Genomic DNA, 25354 nt, shown 5'->3' on the forward strand with positions numbered 1-25354 from the left:
AGAGAGAAAGAGAGACCGTGTGTGTGTATATATGTGTGTGTGTGTGTGTGTGTGTGTGTGTGTGTGTGTGTGTTTAAAGTGGTTGGGGCAGGAGGGAAAAGAAAAAATCTGTAATAGTTGAGTAGAGGTTGCTTATCATACTGACAACTTTCCAGCAGCAATAAAATACGGTATTGTTACTAGAAGACTTGCTTATTCTCTGTTTCTGAATTTGAAGAGTAGCCTAGTTTTATAGTTGAAAATGCCTTTAAAATCACATACCTCAGTCCCATTTTCTATATATGAGGAACCAAAGTTCCAGAGGTTTTAGATGGCTTATCTAAAATTGTCTCTAGGGAAAAAATATGTAGTTTCTGGAATGGCCAATATATCTCCACTTTTGACTGTCAGTGCTCCAGGATGTTTAGGCCCTATCCTAGGGAGGAATGACAAGGATGGCCATTTCCGCCATAGGCTCTAACCTCCATATCCTGCTTCTTAAACTGCATCCACCCCATCAAGCATTTTCAAGGTCTCCATCAAAGTTCCCTGCCATTGTGTTCACTGGCTCCAAGCCAGAGGACAAACATTTGAACTTCTGTCCCTGCGAGGATTCCTAGCACTTCAGGGAATCAGCAGCCTGGCCTTTGTTAGAATATCACACTTCCAGGAAAAAAATATTTTTGAAAACTCTTCCAATTCCTAGGAGCACTCACATCTATAAGGCACAAGGCAAACCTTAAAATTCAGTGAAAAGCAAGAGGGTTTTAAAGGTTATCATATGAGAAAATATGCCCTTTCTTGACCTCTCCAGAGAAACACAAATCTTGGCTTGTTTGGTAGACAGAATGTTGTCACTTAGAGCATTATATCGGTCGTGAAACCAAATGTTAACCTTCTGCTGCTCTTCCAGTCAGCTACTTTTCATCAGGGTCAAAAAGAGCATTCCAGAAAAATTAAAACTATCCACCTGCTTTAAAGGGGAAAGATCCAAGAACATAGCAGTTTCCTAAATCTTTGGGAATAAAAAGGCGTCATTCTGTTTCTTGTCTATCTACCTAATCTTTTCTGTAGCAAGTTTATTCATGTTCTCTAACCCCTTCCCAAAGGTCTTAAAGATGAAAAATGCAGTTGAGATGCTGGTCATAAAAGTTATTTTAGGTATAGAATTTCATCAGCATTAAGAATTTGATTACACAAAACAATTAAAGGTTTATAGAGATACATTAGAGAAAAATGTGTTCAGGATACATAGTAAACACTAAACAAATCAAAAGCAGCCTGTTTTTGCTACAAGTACTCCTATTTATCTGTCTTAAGTTGGAGCACGTACTAAATTCTGTACTTAAAAAATATGCCTTGTGGGCTTCCCTGGTGGCGCAGTGGTTGAGAGTCCGCCTGCCGATGCAGGGGACACGGGTTTGTGCCCCGGTCCGGGAAGATCCCACATGTCGCGGAGCGGCTGGGCCTGTGAGCCATGGCCACTGAGCCTGCGCTTCTGGAGCCTGTGCTCCGCAACGGGAGAGGCCACAACAGTGAGAGGCCCGCGTACCGCAAAAAGAAGAAAAAAAGCCTTGAGAACTAGGTACAAAGAAAAAGGGCCGCAGTGGATTTTATCCTTTTTCTCTGTACTCCAGGATAAATTAATGAAAATGCAAAGAATATTTTTATGTCATGTTTTTCTTTGTTGGCCAATGGCAAAACATACCCTCTTGGCAAATAGGCAGGTATTAGAATCCACTACTAAAATCTCAAATTCTACTGCTGCCAATTTGGCCATATGAATCAAAACTTCTGACTTTTTTACCACCAACTATCCTGAGGAAATAATCACGCAAGAGTACAAACATACAAGAATGTGCATCACAGCTTTCTTTATGATGTTAAAAAATCAAAACAACCTAAAAGCAAATAAATATGGATCTGTTAAACAGTTATTATATCCCTAGAGCGAATACAATGGTGCCGTCAGCACTGATATTGCAGTAGATTGGTGACTTGGAAAAATGGTTATAGGAGTGGAGGTAACATGGCAGTGCTGTAGAGTAAAGGCTTTAGATATAGACAGACCTGGAACCATGTCCTGTTGTACCATTGACCAATTGGGTGTCCTGGGGCAATTTATTGGACCTCATTCAGACCCTCAGTTCCTTCATATGTAGAATCAAAGGAGATCATGAACACAGAGCACTTAGCAATGAGATTGGCATGTAGAGATAACTGAAGCTTAAAAGCAGTACTACTGACTTTAAAAAGACATTGTTAGATGTTATGGGCTGAATGTTTGTGTTCCCTCAAAAATCATATGTTGAGACCCTAATCCTAATGTGATGGTATTTGGAAGTAGGACCTTTGGGAGGTGATTAGGTCATGAGGGTGGAGCCCTCATGAATGGGATAAGTCTCCTTATAAGAAGATGCCAGAGCTCTCTTTCCTCCATGTGAGGACACAACAAGACATCGGCTGTCTGCAACCTGGAAGGGGGCCCTTGCTGGAACCTGATTGTCCCAACACCCTGACCTTGAACGTCCTATCCTCCAGAACTTAAGAAATAAATTTCTGTTGTTTATAAACCACTCAGACTCTGGTGCTTTGTTATAGCAGCCTGAACTAAGTTGTTAGGTTAAAAAAGAACGTACAGTACTATGACACTCTTGTCAAAGATATATGGATCCATATATCCACCCAGTAGCTATATATCTATTGAGCATTTAATAACTGACAAGCACTTTGTTAGGAAAAGGGACTACAATAATGAGATTAAAAATTAGACCCTGTCTTCATGGAGTTCACAGTCTACTACTGGTGACTGATTGTGACCAATTGAGTTTAAAATCCCAGCTTTGATACCAGAGAGGAAGAGGGTAACGAGAGCTTGCAATAGTAGGATTTGATCTAGTCAGGAAGGGCAGGAAAATTTCCTAAGGAAATTGAAGTTTAGCAGAGACAGAAGGATGAAGAGGTGGTGACCAGCTGAGATGGAGGTGAACTGACAGCAGTGAACATAACAGTTCAGCGCGTTGAATCTGGACTAAGCCCAGTGCCGTTGCAAACCTTACTCTACCCGCCACAAGTTGTTGTGATTCTGGGCTTGTCACTCAATCTCTCTGTCCCAGTGACCTCACCTGTAAAATGGAAATAATAGATTTTCTAATTTATATGATTATGAGGATTAAAGTAGGTAATATGAAAAAAATTTAGCATAGTGCCTAATATATATATAGCAAATATTCAGAGATAATACTAAAGAAAGAACAAAGAATGAAGATCCAAGTGCAAAGAGGGAACAGTATATGCAAAGGCCCTGTGGTATCATGATGAGAAAAAGGGAATGAAGTGGTGCTGTATATCCTCCTTTTATTCTAAAAGCTGCTGGAATCCTTGAAGGTTTTCAGCCAGGCTCTCCATGGCCTCCATTGCTCTCCCTCTCAACCTTTGTGCTACAGTCCCACCTGCCAACTCTCACTCTGTGTACTTGTCACAAGGTCTGTGCACCTGGTGTTCCCTTTTCATAGACTGTTCTTCCCACCTGTTTTCTCCTACTCCCTTCAACTTTCAGACTAAGTGTCACTCCCTCAGACTAGCCTTCCCTGACTTCCCAAATATGCAAACCCTTAATTAATTAGCCCCCCTAGTATCCATGCTTGCTTTGCCTGATCGATGTCTATCTCATCCACGAGATGAGATATTGTCTGTTACTGCACATAATTGTGTCCCAAGCCATCAGCATAGTGGTTGGCCTATAGTAGGTGCTTATTTCATGTTGCATAATGAAAGAGAGAAAGGATGGGAGAGAAGGAGGAAGGTAAAAAAGTGGAGAAAATTGAAGTGGGGTGAAGCGGTGATAAAGTCAACTCAATTTTAGACTTGATTTTAATTTAAATATTTAAAAATCAATTTTAACTGATTTTGAGTGGAACATCTAGATATTCTAAAAACAGGGAAAACTGATTTGGAGTTCAAGAGAAAGATCTGAGCTAGAGAGATATAGACTACAGAGTTATTAGAACATGAAAGATAACTGAAGTAAGGGAATGGGGAATAGCAGGGTCTGTAGAGACAGATGGTTTGGGTTCATTACCTGTGTGCATGTGGGCAGGTTAGTAAGTCTCTAAGTCACCAGACAGATACAGAGAGATAGGTCCCTATCACAGCCAGCCAGACTCCCAATAGTGTGTTTCCCACATCCCCAGGCTGCCTCACACCCAGCTGGTCACTCAGATTACCCTGAACATTCATCATACAGAAATCATACAGATTTTGATCTTCTATTTGTTTAGCCTCTGGAGTTGATCGGGTACTTACTGATACCCAGCAGTTATAGATAGGGCTGTTTAAAGACGCATAATCATACCTTTCCCCAGCTCCCTCACTGTGTTGTTGCAGAGATCCAAAGAGAAAATGCGTATGAAGGGACCTGCAAAATATCGTGTCAAACAAATGAAGATGACATTATCATGACAGAGAACAAGTCACAACATTCAGGATGGCTTTTTCTTCTCCCTAGAAATGCATTCCACTGGAGTCCATCTTCTCAGATATCTTAGTAATTAAGAACATGGGTCTTGGAAGTCAGACAAATCTGGGTTTAAAGCTGGTTCAGGTTTTTCCTAGTTGCCTAGTCCTGGGTCAGGGACTTAACTTTCCTAAGCCTTTGTTCTCATCTGTAAGATGATAATAGTACCTCTTCCCAAAGTTGTTTATCAGATAATGCCTATAAAGTGCTCTGCATAGTGCCAGAAAATAGTACTTAATACATGGTAACAATTAATATCGTCTTTAGAAGTGTTCTGGAGAGCAGCAACCAAATGGAAGAATCACTGCATCTTTCCTAAATCTTTTTAGTATCCTCTCATCTGGGCTGTATTGCTATAGATCCAAGATGGTGAGTTAGACTGCAAAGCTCCCGCAACCCAGCGGAGTTTTTCTTCCCCCACTCACTCTTCAATGAAGGACATACATTAAGCGTAGCTGTCCTAGGCAAGGGGTCTCAGGAGAAAATTAGATATAGTGTGGGTCAAGTTATATACAAAAAGGCAAATCCATTCCCAGCCGGTACTGAGGGATCTACACTCTTTGGGGGACTGCAGAGGAAAGACATAACTAGCATTCATTCCAGGACTGGCTCTTTTCTTATCTTGCTGTGTGACCTTGGGTAAATTATATCACTCCTTTGGTTCTCATCATTCTTAACTGTGAAATGAGGGAGGGGAAATGTGGGGAGGGGATGGAGTTGGGAAGTACCTTTTCCCCCAAGTTTTAGTTGTTATGACTCCATCCTTATAGACTAACTGATGCCTGTCCATCCTTTGTTTGACCCTGACAAATGTTTGTTAAATGCTGTCTCTTCCCCAAGAAAATTCCATTTTAAAAAAGTCATTTTCTTATTACTTAATTCCCTATGAAGTTGCTAATTATCCTTCAATTTAAAAAAAACAACCACTGAATTGATGATAAATGTGCTTTTAAAAAAGGAAAGAAAGCATTAATAACTAATTTACTGATCACTGGTGAACGTCACTTAACTGTCAGGTAGAACCACCCTGGAGCTGTTAAGTCATGTAGGAGCAGAGATTGTGAAAGGCTGTCCTGCTTGTAGTAATTAGAACCAGGTGAGGCTGTTACCGGGTCCAAGACAAGGTGTTGAGGCAAGGAAGATGACTTTATCCGGAAAGCCAGCTGACCGAGAAGGTGGCAGACTAGTGCCTCTGATAAACCATTTTATCCAGGTTTGGATGCCAGTTTCTTTTATAGTACAGAGAGGGGGAGGAGATGAGGAAGTAAAGTAAAAAGGCCATAAATTTTGCAAATATCCCCTGGAATGGCCAGCCTTGTGGAGGGGATGTGTTCATTTCTTGTTTCTTGCAGCCTTCCACAAGTGCGCCTGGTCAGGTTGTCTCCCTGTGAGCTGAACAGAGGCACTTTAACATTCAGGCAGAGGGGCAGGGTTCCGAGGCAGGCCACTATGTGTGATGATAATAACAAAAGCAACGAAAAGCAAAGGTTAAAGTCAAAGAAACATGGAGTCCGACTTAGCTCTCCCCTGTTACAAGGCTAGTGAGGGTTTTTTTTCTTTCTTGGAAGAAAGTTTTGAGCACTGTATTGTTATAATAACTGGAAGAAAGATGTCACTTTGGGAGAGTCATGAAGATCTTCTTGAGGGGCTGTAGAATAGGGCTTCTCTAAATATAGGTTTATTTGAGCACAAGTCATGAGTGTGCTTATGGGCATATCAGAACGAAAAACTGAAATCAGGCTTATTTCAGAAAAGAATCTGAGGGATAATGATGAAGGATGAGTAATAAGCATCCCATGAAAGACCTTAAATTCTATCCACAGGCAGTTAGAATGTATTTGAGAGACACTTCGGAATTTATGTGGTTCTGGAAATGGAAGACGTTTTTCCCTCTTTTCTCTAATTTGCAGAGTGTGGGCATTTACCAGCAACTTCTCCACACCCGTGAGGAAAAATAACCCATTCAACATAGAAATACCGAATCTGAGATGTTGTGAGAAGTCACTCAGTTTAAGAAGTCACTTCCGCCAGGGAACTCCTATGCTGCTGCTGTTTGTAATCATTTCATTTTAATCTTTGCACTAGTTTTATACTTTATTAAGTAAAGAACACGGTCTTTAAATTTTTTCTACAAGTTCTTTGGAGGCTTGCTTTCTCTATTGTCCAAGTGGTTAATGCCCTCATAATTGCTAAATGCAGGAGACAATTTTCAATTGTCTTTTTAGCACTGAAGACAGTAAATACCTCCACCTCTGGCTCCTGATTCTCTCCGAGTTCCTCTCATACATTTTTGACTGCTCTTTCTTGTGTTCTTTTGTTTGTTTCAAGTTTGTTATTAGACTTTATTATTTAGGTTTTAGATTCACAACAAAATTAAGCAGAAGGAATGGAGATTTCCCATATACGCTCTGCCCCCAGCACATCCTAGCCTCCCCCATGTCTCCCACAAGCGTGATACATTTGTTACAACTGATGAACATACACTGACATATCACAATCACCCAGAGTCCATAGTTTACATTAGGGTTCATTCTTGGTATTGTACATTCTATGGGTTTGGACTATGGACAAAGAAATATTGCCTGACATTTTAGTAATCAAAGAATATTGCCTGCCATCAAGCCATCAACCACTGCAGGTTCCCGCAGTGGTGCACCCTGAGAGGAATTCAGGATGGTGAAAAACAGGATACTGGCCCTAGATATCAAAGGAATGATTTTAATGATCTCTGACTCTTGCATCTTCCCTACATAGAAAAGCACTAAACTCATTAACTTGAAATGTCTGTTTTTGTGATTAGCAGTAATCTTTTGACATTCTACTACATGGATTTGTTTGTTTGTTTGTTGTAGCAAAAACTCCTATATATCCTGGTTCCTCCCTTACCTCTTCTGAGCAGTCTCTCAGAGCTTAGCTGAGAGGCTGTATCCCAAGCTTAAGCCCTCAGAAAGTTTGCCGAATAAAACATAATTCTCAACTTCTAGGTTGTGCTTTTTTTTTTTTTTTTCTGTTGTCATGGGACTGAGCCCTGAACCTGTCTGCACTAATTCTGGGTAGTTAGTGTCAGAATTGAATTGAATTGCAGGACACCCCCTCAGTGTCTAGAAAGTGGGAGAATTGTCTGGTATGAGGGAAGAAAATCCCATGCAAAAAGATCATATACACTAAGTGTACGTTTAATTTGGTAAGGAACTGCTGAAGTCTCTTCCAAATTGGCTGTACCATTTTGCATTCCCACCAGCAATGAATGAGGGTTCCTTTTGGTCCACAGCCTCACCAGCATTTGATGGTGTTGATGTTGTCAGTGTTCTGGACTTTGCTCATTGTAATAAGTGTGATAGTGGTATCTTGTTGTTGTTTTAATTTGGACTTCCTTGATGACATATTATGCGGAGTATTTTTTCATATAGTTGCGTGTGTTGACCTAAAACAAATAGACTGCGAGTTATTTCTCCAGCAAAGATGGGTTTACTTGGGATCTGCAGAGAATTGCAATTTGGGGTCTGCATCCATGGTGAGCCAAATGCAAGTCCCTGCACTGCAAGGGAAGGAGAACACTTTTATAGAGGGTAAAAGGAAGTTGGGAGGGCTAAAATAAACAGTAAAATAAACAGAGTTCATGGCTTTTCATTGGTTGAGTCCTTGCCAGGGAAGGAGTCTTTCTTCTTCCTCTTGGGCGCTGCTATTGTCACAGGGCATGAGAGCGTCTCATTCTGGTCCCCTGACTTGATTTAATTGAAGTTTCTGGGTTTTTTTTAATTTATATATTTTATCTTTGGCTGTGTTGGGTCTTCTTTGCTGTCACGCGGGCTTTCTCTAGTCGTGGCGAGCAGGGGCTACTCTTCATTGTGGTGCATGGGCTTCTCATTGCGGTGGCTTCTCTTGTTGCGGAGCACGGCCTCTAGCTGCACAGGCTTCAGTAGTTGTGGCTCGCGGGCTCCAGAACACAGGCTCAGTAGTTGTGGTGCACGGGCTTAGTTGCTTCGCGGCATGTGGGATCTTCCTGGACCAGGGAAACTCGTGTCCCCTGCATTGGCAGGCGGATTCTTAACCACTGTGCCACCAGGAAAGCCCGAAGTTTCTGTTAATTAATTTTTTTATGCTTACTATCTCTATATCTTCTTTGGTGAGGTGTCTACTAAGGTCTTTGACCAATTTTTTTTGTTTTTAAGTCTTTATTGAATTTGTTACAATATTGCTTTCGTTCTATGTTTTGGTTTTTTGGCCACAAGGCATGTGGGATCTTAGCTCCCCAACCAGGAACCGAACCCGCACCCCCTGCATTGGAAGGTGAAGTCTATAACCACTGGACTGCCAGGGAAGTCCCCTGACCAATTTTTAAGATTGGGTTGTTTTCTTATTGTTGAGTTTTAAGAGTTCTTTGTATATTTGGGGTAATAGCTCTTTATCAGATACATTTTTTTGCAAATATTTTCTCCCAATCTGTGGCTTCTAATTCTCTTGAAATTGTCTTTCAAAAAGCAGAAGTTTTTAATTTTAAAAACTTTAATGAAGTCTAGTTTATCAATTCTTTCTTGCTTGAATCACGCCTTTGGTATTTTATCTAAAAAGTCACTACCAGGGACTTCCATGGTAGTCCAGTGCTCCCAGTGCAGGGGGCCTGGGTTCAATCTCTGGTCAGAGAACTAGATCCCACATGCTGCAACTAAGGATCTCTCATGCTGCAACTAAGATCTGGTGCATAGTAAACAAAAAAAGTCACCAACAAACCCAAGGTCCTCTAGATTTTGTCCTTTGTTATTGAAGGGGAGCAGAATCTGTCACCCCAAAATATGCCTCTTTGGCAGGAGAATTATTTTAGGCTGATACTTTTAAGAAACAGCAAACATAGGAAAAGCCCTGAAAACTGAGTAGAAGTACAAAAGCACCTTTTGTAGGAGACATTTATATTTCTAAGGGAAATCTCTATTCGTACGGGTATCTCCCTCTCTGTACCTAGAAGAGAAGGGTGATTCTAAATCTCTGGAAACACTTATTAATGGAGAAGGCAGTGAATTAAATCTGCAGAACAACCTTACCCTTGTTTACTGTGCTTTTGCTGGTCACCTCCCATAACTGGCCTGGGTGGGGGGGTAGGGGGAGACTGCAACATCTTTCGTCTTTAACTACAGACGGCATCTAAGGTGGTGACTTGGGCCATTTTGGAGAGTTATTCAGTGTTCTTGGATATCTCCCTTGAATATAGAAGGTATACAATTTACTAAATGTGTTTGTTTTTCTCCCATTAACCTGTCTTTTCATTACGGAGGGATCTCAGCCAAGAACCTAAAAGGGGAGAGGAAAAATTATTTCTACTTCCCCACATTATCTTCTAGGAGTTTTGTAGTTTTGCAGTTTACATTTAGGTCTGTGATCCATTTTGAGTTCATTTTTTGTGATAAAAATATAAGGTCTGTGTCTAGATTCACTTTTATTTTTTAACATGGATCTTCTTCCTACCTCTTATTGGATTTATTTCCTTAGATTTACCTCTAGATGAATATTCACTTCTTTTTCTGATTGATCTCATTCATTCACTCTCATGGCTTCTCCCATCTTCTAGAAAGGTTCTCAAATACCAGTCCATTGAATAGTTTCATCAGAGTCAACCAGGGTGCTTCTCAGTAATGCAGTCAGCCCTCTGTATCCACAGGTGTTGCATCCTCAGATTCAACCAACCACAGATCAAAAATATTCGAAAAAAATTCCAGAAAATTCCAAAAAGCAAAATTTGAATTTGATGCGTGCTGGCAACTGTTTACATAGCGCTTCCATTGTATTAGGTATTATAAATAATCTAGAGGTGACTTAAAGTATATGGGAGGATTGCGCACGTTATATGCAAATACTAATGCCATTTTATATAAGTGACTTGAGCATCCTCAGATTTTGGTATCCATGGGGAGTCCCAAAACCAATCCCCCTCAGACACCAAGGACGAGACTGTACAGCTTCCCAGGTGCCCCTGAGATAGAAACTTCTGGGACTCAGAAAGAGAATCATATTTAAGGATCTCTAGGAGATTCCAAAGAGCAATCTTAGTGATCACTGTTCTAGGGGAAGCTGATGATATTTACATCTACTTCTTTTTTTAAAATAAATTTATTTATTTTATTTATTTATTTTTGGCTGTGTTGAGTCTTCATTGCTGCGTGCAGGCTTTCTCTAGTTGTGGTGAGCGGGGGCTACTCTTCGTGTGGTACGCAGGTGTCTCATTGCAGTGGTTTCTCTCGTTGCAGAGCACGGGCTCTAGGCGCACAGGCTTCAGCAGTTGTGGCACGCAGGCTCAGTAGTTGTGGCTCACGGGCTCTAGAGCGCAGGCTCGGTAGTGGCACTCTGGCTTTGTTGCTCTACGGCATGTGGGATCTTCCTGGACCAGGGCTCCAACCCGGGTCCCCTGCACTGGCAGGCGGATTCTTAACCACTCTACCACCAGGGAAGCCCTACATTTATTTCTTTATCAATTCTGAGGGCTTCCTGAATTCTAGCCCAAGTTTTCTAATAGTTGCTGGTCATCTCACTAGATAACCCTTAGTCAACTCAACCCAATCCTATTGGAACTATGTATGCTGCCTATGTTTCGTTTTCAGGTAATGATGCTATCTATAACCACATATAGCCACCCAGGCTAGAAATCTCCATTACTACAACTCCCCCGCTTTCTCACCTCTATAGCTGACACAATCATCTAGATAGATGACATAGTCCTGCTGTGGAATACCATTGGAATCTACCTGCCTCTTCACTTACTGTGACCATTTACTTCATGCCTCATCTCTTTCTCAGAACACTGCAATGGTTTTCAGACTTGTCTAACATTCTGATTCTCTTATCTCTAAACCATTCTCTACATTTCCATATGAATCATCATTCTAAGGCAACAATGTCTTATAGAACTTTCTGGAATGATGGCAATGCTACATATCTGCATTGTCCAGGAGGACAGACACTACTCGATGTGGCTATTGAGAACTTCAAACGTGACAAGTATGACCGGAGAATTGTATTTTAAATTTAATGGAATTCAAATTTATATAGCCACATGAATCTAGAGGCTACCATAATGGACAGAGCAGTTCTACTGTGGATTATTTTATATCCTACCCTAGTGCTTTCCAAAAGCTCTTTACCTACAGGATAAGGTCTAGAGTCTATAGTATGACATTGAATGACACTCATAATCCAAACGTCTTTTCAGTTTCTGCTACCTCCCCTGCCCCCATTCCACATGTTCTACTCTAGCACTGTAGAAACTTGCTTTTCCTAAACAAGCCATAATTTTTAGATCTCTCAGCTTTTGAGCCTGCTCTTTGCTCTGCCTAGAATGCCCTTCCCTTATTTCCTTCCTTTCAAAAGTTGCCCCAACTTTCCATGCCGATAAAGAGTGTATGGGAGGATGTGTGTAGGTTATATGTCCTGCATGCATCCCCAACATAGGAACCTCCCCTTAGCCTTGACCTTTGACCTTGAACAAGCTGTTTAGCATCTCTCTGCCTGGTTATCTCATCTGTAGAGTGGGGATGATAATATTTTCTCTCTAACAGAGTTGTTGGAGGATTAGATATTGCAGTATTCAGACTCCACTGCTGAGAAAGCACTCAATAAAAAACGTATTATTTTCTGTCCTCCCGTAACACTTATGACGTGGTATTTGAGGCCTTTCCAGGTGGGACTCATTCTCTCTTTCCTCAAGACTGTGAGCTCCTTAGCAGCAAAGACTTGATCTTGTTCATCATTGTCCTCCAGCAGCCGCATATTGTAGCTATTTGACAAATGCCTTGACTGGGGGACAGATAACTGAGTGAATCAATTATTCACATAGGGTGTCACAGAATTTTTTTTAAAAAGTACTCCTTTTGTGTGTGTGTATCTTTAGCAAGGAGCAAAAGAGGCAGATAGTTGGGGCAAGAATGAGAAAAGAGGGTGCCAACAACTTTTCTCGTAAAGCATTAAATCTTTCTTGTTACTCCCAGAAAAACTGGCGTTAAGCCTGTTGTTGAATCTGTATCCTTTCTCCTTGCTTGACTAGAGTATAGCTCTCACATTTTTGCCATTTTGACTTTCCTTTCTGGGTCCTCTGTCCCTCTCCCGCCATGGGCATTAAGCTTCCATCACTGTCACCAAGGAAACAGCAGGGATGCTCATTCCTCACAGCTCTGCATATCTGAACTCTGGTTGCCTTTGTCCACTGAGCTAACTAAATTCTTCGTGTGCACACCACTAAATCAACTTTCTTCTACACAGAACTTTAACATTATTCTACGTTAAAAAAAAAAAAAGTGTAACTATTTCTTCTCTTGGGAATGGTCTTTTTCCAGACCTGTCAGTACTGTTGAATGCAGCGGACATTTTCGGTCCCTAGGAGTAAATATAAAAATTGCCTGTTTAGCCCTTGCACTGTGTGCACTGTAAGTGCGGGTCAATTTTAAAGCACTGCAACAGAGCATTCATAATGGGTTTCGCTTTTAAAAGCACTGTAGACCAAAAATAAACCTGACAAAGGGCAGCTGTAGAGTTTTAACATGTGGAAAACTCCACAGGCGGCAGTTATATAACTGGAAAGAAACATGATAAATATTTCACACCGTTAGATGAACTTCTAACTCTGACACGTGAAAAGCAAAGAACACAAAACACACCTCAACTCTCCAAAGAAGCAGAAAGCTTACACCGAGAAGAGACCAAGGCGATTGCTAAAATCTGAGTCCTGCCTTCCAGCTCGAGTCTTGATTGCTTTTTCCCCCCTTCGCCTCCAAGGCGGAGCCGGCGAACCCCATCTCCCCGGAGCGCCTACCCCGCAGGTTCGCGGGTTGGCCAGAAATTTCCCAAAGATCTCCACCCTTAGGCTGAAAACCCCCAGAGAAGTTTTGTGCCAAGGAGGGGAAGAGAGGAGTCGGAGCAAGGCAGGCGCAGTCCCCCCTCCTCCGCGCCCCACCCCCAAGCCCTGCGGCCAGCGCCTCCCGCGCCCGGGCTCCTCGCCCTGGGGGACAGCTGGCAGCCCCGCGCCAGACCAGACACAAAGCCGATCAATCCCGGCGGCGCGGGGGCGGGGGCCGCCCGCCCCGCCAGGGCTTCCCTTCCGCCCGTCGCCTCCTCCGGCCCCCTCATTAGGACCCAGCCGACACCTCGTCCGGCTTCCTCGGCCCGCCCCGTCCCAACCTCCCCACACGCCCCACCCCCCGAAAGAAAAAGAACTGTCCAGACCCCCCCAGGTCCCCGGTTAGGCCAGACCCGCCTCTAGGGAGCCGGTTAAGAAGACGCCCCTGGAAGGGGGAAACTGACATGCCATCAGGCCCCGCCCCTCCCCTCCCCTGCAAGAGTGTCTCTGCTCCCGCCCCGAGAAGTTCAGTGCCCCCCCGGGCTGCCTCCCGCGCTTCCGCGCTCCCGCCGCCGGGACCCTCGGCTTCCGAGGAGTCGGCAGCTCCCGACCCCGCGAAGATGGCGAGGAGGAGCCGCCACCGCCTCCTCCTGTTGCTGCTGCGCTACCTGGTGGTCGCCCTGGACTGTAAGTTGCTGGGGTACCGCCACCCTCCCACCCACTCCTGCTGAGACCAGCTCCCCCAAACCTCCAGCCCCTACTACGCTCGGCGCTGGCGGAGGGCTTTCTCTGGGGTCCCGGACGGAAGGTCTGCCGCGGGGCAGCTGACTTGACACCCAGCGAGCCCAGAATTCGAGGGTGCCGTCTGCGGCGGGGGGCCGGAGGTCTTCAGTTTAGTGTAAATCTCATCTGATTTTGTTAGTTCTAGTTAGAGAAAGTTAAGGGTCCACACCAGCAGGTTCTCATCTTGCAAAGTTGGGTTGAGTTTTCAAAGACACGGAAACGTGAATAGAATGCAAAACTCACTAACTCCTTAGAAGATGCTAAGATCCCAAGATGGCATCACTCGGAGGCAGGCGCCGGCCACACGCTTAGCACTAGAGCAGGGGGCACTATTAGAATTGTCATGGCTTTTGAGGGTCCCAATTGTGCCGCTAATGTGCAGTGCACTTTTGGGACGCGTGGTGGGAGGGAATTCCTGGCTGTTGAGCCAGAATTACTTGTATCCTCTCCACCTGTACATCTACATTCAGTTAGAGGAGTCTGGTCTGGGCGCTCCAGCCAGCTGCTGTGTCCTCAGGGTACGTCAACGGGATTGTTAGAAAGATACAGAAGCTCTGATGCAGTAGCGGGAGACGTCCCAAAGCCAACTTCACGGGATGGTTCTAAACAGGATTTTCACGGATTCTGGGCTCATAAGATTTAAAATCCTGGGAATGTTTCCTATTATTTTGTTTTTCTCGCATTAACTTTTTAGAAAAAAATGGAGGAGATTACAATAGGTCTTTAGCACACTTAAGAAACGAAGTTTTCCTTTTTCTTTCGTTTTTCCTTTTTTTCTTTTTACTTTCCTTTTATTTATTTTTAATAGAATGCATTATTGTTGTTGCTATTCAAGTTCTGATAATATAATACTTAAAATAACCTGCAGGTTGCGTGTCTAATAGCATAAAACAATGACTCTTTCTCGAGCTCTCATTGCCTGAGTATTGCTCAGCTCAACGTGGTGTGAGTTTTTGTCCCTGAGTGGGGAAAGAAGGTGCAAGTTGTCTCAGTGAAGGGGGCATGTGCTGACCTATATTATAGGAAATCAAACCAAGAAGTCAAGGCTTCACAATAAAAACCATTACGCAATTTTGACATATCAATTGGTATCATGTTGAACACACAGACAAAAAAATCACTAATGCCGAAAGGCAACAAAGAGGCAGACTGGAGGAATTGTAACAAAACTACTGGAAAAGTTATGTATTTCACTGACAGTCTTAAATTTGAAATAAAAAGGACTGACTTTAGTGTAGAATTATCACTAATTAAAAACAGAGAAAATTATTTTACTCTGGTATTCCTACACAGTAATCAAAATAGAAACAATACACCCTAAGTTTGAAACTGTAGCCAAGAATAACCCAGAGGCAAACACAGGCTTAGATGAATAGGCAGAATAAGCGCTTTTTCAAGCTTTGGGTAAAGCTAACACTTTGGCCCTCCTAACCCTGACTCCTACAGGGGATTAATTTGGAAGTGTGCAGGGATCTTTTCTGTATTGTTCCTGGGATGCCAAAAGGTCTGGTATTGCAAGAATGTTTTATTTGCTTTTTTAAAATTTTTATAACAGTTTAGACTTAAAGAAAAATTACAAAGATGGTATAGAGAGTTCCCATATACACCACACCCACTTTCCCCTATTATTAATATTTTACATTAGTGTGATACATTTGTCACAATTAAGGAACCAATACTGATACATTATTATTAACTGAAGTCCATACTTTTTTCAGGTTTCCTTCATTCTTCCCTGATGTTCTTTTCTGCTCCAGGATCCCATCCAGGACACCACAGTACATTTAGTAATCCTGTATGTATCCTTAGGCTCCTCTTAGCTGTGACAGTTTCTCAGACTTCCCTTGTTTTGTTATTACCTTGGCAGGTTTGAGGCGTATTGGCAAAATATTTTGTAGAATGTCCCTCAATTGGTATTTCTCTGATATTTTTCTCATGACTAGACTGGGTTTATGGTTTTTTTTGGAGGGCGATCTCCGAGGTGAAGTATCATTTTCATCACATCATATCAAGGGTACATACTGTGACCATGACTTATCACTGTTGATGTTAACCTTTATCACCTGGTCGGGTAGTGTATGCCAGGTATCTCCATGGGTTACCTTCCCCCCCACTTTCCATACTGTATTTTTTGGAAGGAAATCACTATGTACAACTCACACTTAAGGAAGAAGAGTTATACTCCACCTCCTTGAGAGTGGAGTAGCTCCATAAATTACTTGGAATTTCTCTGCTTGAGAGATGTCTCTCCCCCCACTCCATTCATTCATTCATTCATCTATTTTTTTTTATGTCAGCATAAGCTCATCAATATTTATTTTGCACTTTGGATAACAGTCCAATACTATTTTATTTATTTTAGATTGTCAGCTTTGGCCATTGGGAGTTCTTAAAATTGGTTCCTGTGTCCCTTTGACATCCCCCCATCATTGTGTATATATGTGTGTTTGTTTGTTTGTTTTTGGCACTTCCTTACTTTCTGGTTCCACAAAGTGCTCCAGGCTGATCCTGTATATTTTCTGCTCCAGTTCCAGAATCAGCCACTGCTCCAAGGAGCCCTGGTTCCTTTGATTGGAGAATGGTATTAGAAACCAAGATCTGGGCACTAGGTACATTCATTGCTTTTAGGGTGTTGTTGAAAAAACAAGAATGTTCTTCGAGGCTAAGTTTCACCCCACCGTCCTATTTTTGATTTATCCACTCAGGTTTCACATCCAGATCCAAAAACTGTACTGAAGGCTTACCTATGTATCACACTGTTCCTAGGACTTTCCTGTATGTTTTCTCTTTTTAAGTTCTCAACAAATGCATGAGATAGAACATATCTTCAACTTACAGGTAGGGACCCTAAGGCTCAGGAAAGCTAAGTTACTTGTCTGGGCTCACTTATCTAGGCTGGAAAGAGGTGGCACTGGGATTTGAAGATCAGAGACTTTGTTGCATAGAGAGCTGGCCTTCACTCTCATTTTTCTGAACACTTAACTCTTTTTATCATCTTCATTCAAGAAAAGACAGTGGATTCCTTATGCTCTAATTATATCTCATCTTCTTGATATTCATCCCAAATACGACTGTACCACTCTTTTGTCTCAATCCTAATATGTATAATATCATGCTCATTCCCATTCTTTCCTTTTACTTCTATCTGTCAATATTCTTTATTTCTTTTTGGTAGTCAGGAGGATTGCTTTTTGTTGTTGTTACTTAAATTATGATTTCAGTGTACCTGTTGATAGATGGACATTTATTTGTGTGTTTAGTTGAATTATATTTTTCTTTCCCACTAAAATAGAAGCTCCATGTGGGAAGAAATTTCTTGATGTTTGCTCACTACTGTATGTCCAGTGCTGAGCAAAGTGCTTGGTTAATAGTACGGGTAAATATACACCTGTCGAAGGGGAAGGGGATAAGGTGGAGTGGGTGGAAGAAATGTATGGATAGAGTTAATGATTGTATTATAAATCATGAAGCCCTAACTTATTCTGCGTAGGTGAGATGTCAGAAAAGGAGTTGAATGTGAATGAGAGCAGTGTGCTGTTCTTGGCAATACACATCTGGTGGCAGCTTGTCCTCAGATCTAGACTGGAACCCAAGCCAGGCAACCTGGCCTGAGTTTGTAATCTCTCATCAACAGACAAGGACCGTGGAGGCAGAGAGAGGTTTGGATCTTCTGCAGAATTACAAGGTTCTGCCTCTATGATGGAATTGACCCAAAACAGCACTCCAGGAAACCGGTGCCAGGAAAATTCTGCCCTCTGTCAACATTGTTAAGAGCAAAGCATCATAATCAACTAGCTGAAGAGAACTGGTTCCATCTTGACATAGTCAAGATGAATGCAAAGGTCAAATTGTGCTTGCTGGTAGACCTGATAATCATTTTAAGACAGTAACAGACATGACATTAAAAAGGAAGATGTCAAAAGCAAAAATATCAGCATAAAGAGAACAGTGAGTTCCCTATGGCTGAGGACACTCATTTACCCCTCCACATGAGCAGTTCAATGAGAGAAGCCCATGTGTATTTACACACATTTGCGCGGCCCATGGTTTCTATCACACTCTCTTCCTCCAGTGGGCCTATTTGGTGGAGAAGATGTATTAGACCATAGAGGCAAGAGCCACTGTGTTTGTTAAAGTCAGACCAGCAGAAATCTGTAAAAGCCATTGTTTAAAATAACATTTCTTTACATCCCATAACAATGTAGTGACACCACTGCTGAGCCGATACTACAGGCTACCTGTATTGCCAGATTGATGTTTTTTTAAAAATAAATTTATTTATTTTATTTTTGGATGGGTCTTCGTTGCTGCGCGTGGGCTTTCTCTGGTTGCAGCCAGCAGGGGCTACTCCTCGTTGCGGCGCGCAGGCTTTTCACTGCAGTGGCTTCTCTTGTTGCGGAGCACGGCCTCTACGCACGCAGGCTTCAGTAGTTGTGGCACGTGGGCTCAGTAGTTGTGGCTCGTGGGCTCTAGAGTGCAGGCTCAGTAGTTGTGTCGCACTGGCTTAGTTGCTCTGCGGCATGTGGGATTTTCCCAGACCAGGGCTCGAACCCCTGCCCCCTGCACTGGCAGGCGGATTCTTAACCACTGCGCCACCAGGGAAGCCCTCCCAGATTGACGTTTCGAGGAAGATGAGGGTGAGTCAGAATCTGGGTCAAGTGCTTTCTTTGGCAAAGAAAGAAAAAGAAAACTTAAAACTGAGCACTACTTTCTTGGAAGGTGTTACTGAGGTTAGAACTCAGGGGAAAAAAGCCCAACTATATTAGTTTCCTATTGTCACAGTAACAAATTACGATAAATTTAATGCCGCACAAATTTATTATCTTAAATTTCTAGAGGTCAGAAGTGTGAAATAGGTCTCAATGGGCTAAAATCGAGGTATGGGAAGGGCAGTGTTCCTTCTGGAGGGTCTAGGGGAGAATCTGTTTCTGTGTGTTTTCCAGCTTCTAGAGGCCAGCCATGGCCCCATTCCTCCAGATGCAAAGCCAGCGATGCCAGGCTGCCATATCTCTGGTTCTCTCTCTTCTGCCTCCCTCTTCCACTTATAAGGACCACTAAAATTGCATCAGGCCCACCTGGGTAATCCAGAATAATCTACTCATCTCAAGATCAGCTGGTTAGCGACTCTAATTCCATCTGCAACCTTATTTCCTATTTACCATGTAAGGTAACATATTTATAGGTTCCTGGAATTAGGATGTGGACACCTTGCCGGGGGTGGGGGGGATTATTTTGCCTACCACAGGAACCAAAATTAGGATGTGGGTAATCGGTGTTGTGGCCAAGAACATTCTAGAGCCTATGGAGCAACCATAACTCTTCCCTTTAAATTATACTTCATAGTGTTATAGATTTGCATTTTTTGAGCTGTATTTCAGATGGCATAGTGTAGTGGTAAAGAGGACGTACTCTGATGCTGAACTCTGCTCACTTACTAGCTTTGTGACTTTGTACAAGTTATTTGACTTTTGTGTGGGTTAGTTGACCCATCTGTAATGGTGACAATCCCAATAACAGTACTTACCTCATAGAGGTTTAGGGAGAAAGAAATGTGTTCACATGTATAAAGCATTTAAAAAACTGTTACTGTTATTATTGTTAAAATTTGGGGGCAATGAAGTTAAACATTCATATTATCACTTATAATGGATTTCTGACATTTTTGAGAGTCATAGACAAAGAATAGGCTGTTTCATAAGTACTGTACTAGTTTAAACAGCCTGTTTTATTTACTTTTATTATTTTAAGAGTTTATTTTAGGGAATTCCCTGGCGGTCTAATGGTTAGGACTCCACGCTTCCACTGCAGTGGGCACCGGTTCAATCCCTGGTCGGGAATTAAGATTCCACAAGCCGTGCAGCATGGCCAAAAAGTAAAATAAGATAACTAAAATGTTAGATTAAAAACTTTAAAATGTTAAAAAAGAATTTTTTTAGAATGTGTTTTTTTAAGTTTTATTACAGAATACACACACATACATCTCTATCTATCTATGAAAAGATTATACTCGTAACCAGGTAAAGAAGATGAGGGAGACCATTTCTGATGGTGCCAGCAGCATGCACAGATGTCCCTGGGGGAGAGCGTTCAGGAAGAGGGTGAAGGAATAAAATAAGTTCTTTAAGGCCAGAGTATGGAGAGCAGGGGAGGGTGAGAGGCAGCAGCCAGGCGGTGGAGGGCTTTGTGAGACACAGTTAGGATTTTGAATTTATCCTAAAGTAAGGAGAAGCCATTGAAGGCTTTTAAACGCTGAATATCCGTCAGATTTGCATTTCAAAAAGGGAACCCAGTGGATGGAGGATAGAGAATGGGCAGAATGGGTAGGTGGGAAGTTGGAAGTGGGGAGACCAGTGATTGGAGTGGTCCAGGCAATTACTTCCTAAGTATGTCTTTTATATAGTTTACTGAAATATATACATACACAAACGTATATCATTAAACATATACATATACCCACAGAAAATTGTTTTATTATTTGAAATGTAGTTAATTAATCAGGGATTTGAGAAAAATTGTTCTTTGGTTTTTAAGGATTTTTTTAAAAAAATCATGTATACTGGAGGTGTTTCCAACTTTCTGTTCAGCTCCCAGCATATAAACGTAAAACAGTAGCTCTTTGGGTTACTATTTCTCTTCTTTCAGTGTTGTTCTCTTTTCCAATACCTGAGTTTGTCTTCCATCAGTATTGTTTTAAGTGTTTTTAGAGTTTCACCAAGTTGCCACCCTTTGGAGGGTGACTTGATTAGCTGTGATGGGAAGAAGAGTGGCCTTCTATATTACTAAGGGTATGAGTGTGTGCATGAGAGAGAGAGAGAGAGAGAGAGAGAGAAAGAGAGAGAGAGAGGATGTGTGTGCTCAAATGAATGCCTGCTGACAGGCCCACAGAACCCTACTGAGGATCTTCAAACCAATGAGTGGGTCAGCAGTGTTCTGCAGTTTGAATTGTTCTTATGTTTTATGAGGAGAGAAGCAGAACACTGTCCTGGACCTACCTAGTCCTGTGAAGTAGGTCAGGAACTGCTCTCTTAAAGGGAACCCTCCTACACTGTTGATGGGAATATAAATTGGTGCAGTCACTATGGAAGCAGTATGGAGGTTCCTTAAAAAACTAAAAATAGACTTACCATATGATCCAGCAATCCCATTCCTGGGCACAGATCCGGAAAAGACAAAACTCTAATTTGAAAAGATACAGGCATCCCAGTGTTCACTGAAGCTCTATTTACAATAGCCAAGACATGGAAGCAACCTAAATGTCCATTGACAGATGAATAGATAAAGAAGATGTGGTAAATATACACAGTGGAATATTACTCAGCCATAAAAAGAATGAAATAATGCAGTAAGTCAGACAGAGAAATATAAATAGCATATAATATCACTTATATGTGGAATCTAAAATGAACTTATTTCCAAAACAGAAATAGACTTACAGACATAGAAAACAAACTTGTGGTTACTAAAAAGGAAGGGCGGGGAGGGATAAATTAGGAGTTTGGGATTAATAGATTCACACTACTATATATAAAATAGATAAACAACAAGGACGTACCATGTAGCACAGGGAACTATATTCAATATCTTATAATAAGCCTATAATGGAAAAGAATCTGAAAAAGAATATATATATATATATATATATATATATATATACTTTGTTGTATACCTGAAACTAACACAACATTGTAAGTCAACTATACTTCAATAAAAAAATAATAATTTAAAAAATATATTTTTCGGAAACAATTTTGAACGGTTCCCGAAGTACAACCACAGAACTGTATAGTGTTCTAAAGGACAGAATTCGACGAGTACTGATTAAACCATAATTTTCCTCCCAGAAATTCTGTAAAACTATTGAAAATAGAGGTAAACACTTCATTTTGCTCTAAGTAAACGGGTCATTCATGCCTGTTCAACTGCGTTCTCCAGGTCTTCAAAGGATCTCCTACTGCTGTTGTTGACATTGCTAACAGCCCACTGGGAAAGAAACTTTGTGGAGAAAAATGTCAAATATTTCCTTCTAGAAACTGGAAGTGGGGAAACGTACAAGAGGGGACTCTATGTGAGTAAATAAAGTGCTCTTGAATGATTTAAAAAAGAAAAAGAGCTACTCTCTTAGCTTTCCACTGTCTGGGCTCCAAAAGTCCTGAGCAAGCATCCTCGTGAGCATAACTGACATGAGTTTTAGTCCTTAACTAAAGAGTCTTGTCTTTCTCTCTCTCTCATGTCATTGGACTCAAGATTTTATTTGTTTCGTTGGATTTTCTATTTTGTTTTAGTCTTCAAAGTGCCTCACAGGGACATTTTGGGACAAATTTGTCTTTATATTTGTACAGAGTGAAGAAGCCTAGCTGGTCTCTCTCCTTTATGCAAGGTGTTTCCGGTTTGCTGGCTCACATCTTGTGAAAAGAGTCACCTGCTGTTTTCAGTTTTAGCTTTTCTCACACTATGAAAACTTGCTCAATACTTTATGATGGACGTGATCAAAGACAAAAATAGATCACTGTTAAATGCATCTACTTACATGTTCAACTAGCATAATTTATGTATATGGTGAATTCGAACATCACAGAAAAGTCATCAAATGAGAACTGTCTCCTTTACAGTCCTCCTGATTTTTATTCCACTCCCACTCTTTTAATCTGATTGTTTAATTGAGGTATAGTTGATGTACAATATTATATAAGTTTCAGATATACGACATTCACAATTTTTAAAGGTTATACTCGGTTTATAGTTATTATACAATATTGGTTATATTCCCTGTGCTGTACAATATATCCTTGTAGCTTGTTTATCGTATGCATAGTAGGTTGTACCTCTTAATCTCCTACCCCTATGTTGTCCCTTTCCCTCACTCCCTCCGCTCGTAACCACTAGTTCATTCTCTATACCTGTGAGTCTGTTTCCTTTTTGTTATATTCACTAGTTTGTTTTATTTTTTAGATTCCACATATAAGTGATATTATACAGTATTTGTCTTTCTCTGATTTATTTCACTAAGCATAATACTCTCCAAGTCCACCCATGTTGTTGCAAATGACAAATTTTCATTCTCTTTTTATGGCTGAGTAATATTGCATTGTGTTTGTGTGTGTGTGTGTGTGTGTGTGTGTATGAGACATCTTCTTTATCCATTCATCTGTTGATAGACACTTAGGTTGCTTCTATATCTTGGCTACTGTAAATAATGCTGCTATGAACATCGGGGTGCATGTATCTTTTTGAATTAGTGTTTTTGTTTTCTTCAGATATATGCCCTGAAATGGAATTGCTGCATCACATGGTAGCTCTGTTTTTAGTTTTTTGAGGAACCCGCATGCTGTTTTTCACAGTGCTTGCACCAATTTACATTCCTACCAATAGTGTATAAGGGTTCCCTTTTCTCTACTTCCTCATCAATGAAGTAGCCCACTCTTAAGTTTCTTGCATGTGATTCCAGAAAAATCGTGGGGCGGGGAATGTAGTTCCAGCATATATGAGCATACCTGTATAGTTTCTTTAAAAATAAAAATTACTGTGCTTAATGTTCTGCAACTTCCAACAGATCAAATCATATTGTGTATAATATTCTGTGCTTTCCTACAAAGTATCTATTTTTACCAGTAACTAAAGCCACAACCCAAAGCTGGGTCACCAAACAGGACTCATGATAACATCTTGAAGAGGCCTTTTTAAAACCCTATGCCAAGATGCAGTAGGGACGATCTTCTAGTTAAAACCACTAAATATAAGTAGTGAAACCAAGTGCTATAACAAAACAGAGGGAAATAAACTCCCAAACCAGTGATCAAAACTAGAAAGAGAAAAATTCCAACCGAGACCCAGTGAAAAAATCCAAAGGAGAAAAGAGTAAGGGCCAGAGAGGACAGAGACAGCAGCACCAGCTAGGATTTACAGACAAGTGAAAGCTGCTGCTATTTTTAAAGGAGAGGAAAGAAGTAATGACCATGAATAAAATTGGAACACGTTGAGCTACTGGGAAAGTGCTAAATTTGAAAAGAGAGAATTGTGTTTATATTTTAAAAAAATGCTCTAGAGTCACTTTAAAATAGGAGTGGATTCTAATCAAAAGTAGAATGGACATATGAAATAAACAATGACTCAAGTGTAAATAAACACTGATCTATTCAATCCAATAATTTAATTACTGGTTATTATTATTTAATCCAATAATCTAAACACAGTGAGCTCTGCCATAAAATATATAAAAGTTTTACATAAACTGATTGGAGCTATGGTATCATTGTACTATGACGCCATATAATGCTTTCGGTCCCAGAAGAAGTCAGGTTCTTTTGTGTTTGTGCCGTGTGTGTGTGTGTGTGTGTGTCTGTAAGGGAGTGAACCTCTATGGCATTTTATCTAGATACAATGTTTCTCCTCCCAGCCTCCATCTCTTCTACTGTCATTGTCCTCCTTGTTCAAATGTTCTCCATGTTGCCAAACGCAAGTCCTCTCTGAAGGTCTAAGTCCAAAATCCCTTACCTCTTCTTTTTTTTTTTTTTTTGCGGTACGCGGGCCTCTCACTGTTGTGGCCTCTCCCATTGCGGAGCACAGGCTCCGGACGTGCAGGCTCAGCGGCCATGGCTCATGGGCCCAGCCACTCCGCGGCATGTGGGATCTTCCCGGACCGGGGCACGAACCTGTGTCCCCTGCATCGGCAGGCGGACTCTCAACCACTGCGCCACCAGGGAAGCACTCAAACTTTTTTTTTTGATTCCATATTCTACTTTTTTTTTTTTAAAGAGCGTATGCCCCAATGTAAGTTTTTGGTTATAAATTATATACATGTATTTTTGTATCAATATATTACATTAATTATAAAATATACATAAAATAAATATTATATTAGATGCAAACACTAATACCTTTGGGCAGAAATGAAGTGGTGGTAGCCCTATATTACAGAGTTTGATAAAGGCTCTGTAATTAAAACACTGTGGGACTGGTACATGAAGAGACTGACAGACCGATGGAACAGAATATAAAGTCCAGAAATTGGCGCAAGTTCATTTATAAATTTAGGATAGATAGGGATAAAAATAGAGATCTATCTATCTAAACCTACCTTTCTATATGTCTGTATTTATCTATCTATCTATTTATCCACATATAAAATGGTAGCATCTCAAACCATTGAGAATTCTTATTAAATGTTGTTACAACAGTTGTGCAGTGATTTAAGGTAAATTGGATCTGAACCTGATAGTGTACATAGGGATAAAGTCCAAATGAATCAGAGATCTAAATGT

At 41.2% G+C, this 25354-nt stretch overlaps 1 protein-coding gene across 8 annotated transcripts in view; it reads left to right on the forward strand.

Moving 5' to 3' along the window:
- Positions 1-13517: 13517 nt before the first annotated feature.
- Positions 13518-25354, forward strand: part of JAM2 (junctional adhesion molecule 2) — a 66187-nt gene continuing 54350 nt past the window's right edge. The window contains exons 1-2 of one of the 8 annotated variants that reach the window (XM_073804412.1): positions 13518-14000; positions 15815-15891. In XM_073804412.1, coding sequence (XP_073660513.1) covers positions 13778-14000; positions 15815-15891 — 300 coding nt within the window. In that variant the 5' untranslated portion in view covers positions 13518-13777. The remainder of the gene's footprint in view (positions 14001-15814; positions 15892-25354) is intronic. The other 7 variants (XR_012331577.1, XR_012331576.1, XR_012331578.1 and 4 more) reach the window with 7 other exon arrangements.

The sequence above is a fragment of the Tursiops truncatus genome, chromosome 4, assembly GCF_011762595.2.
Source record: "Tursiops truncatus isolate mTurTru1 chromosome 4, mTurTru1.mat.Y, whole genome shotgun sequence".
NCBI lineage: Eukaryota > Metazoa > Chordata > Mammalia > Artiodactyla > Delphinidae > Tursiops > Tursiops truncatus.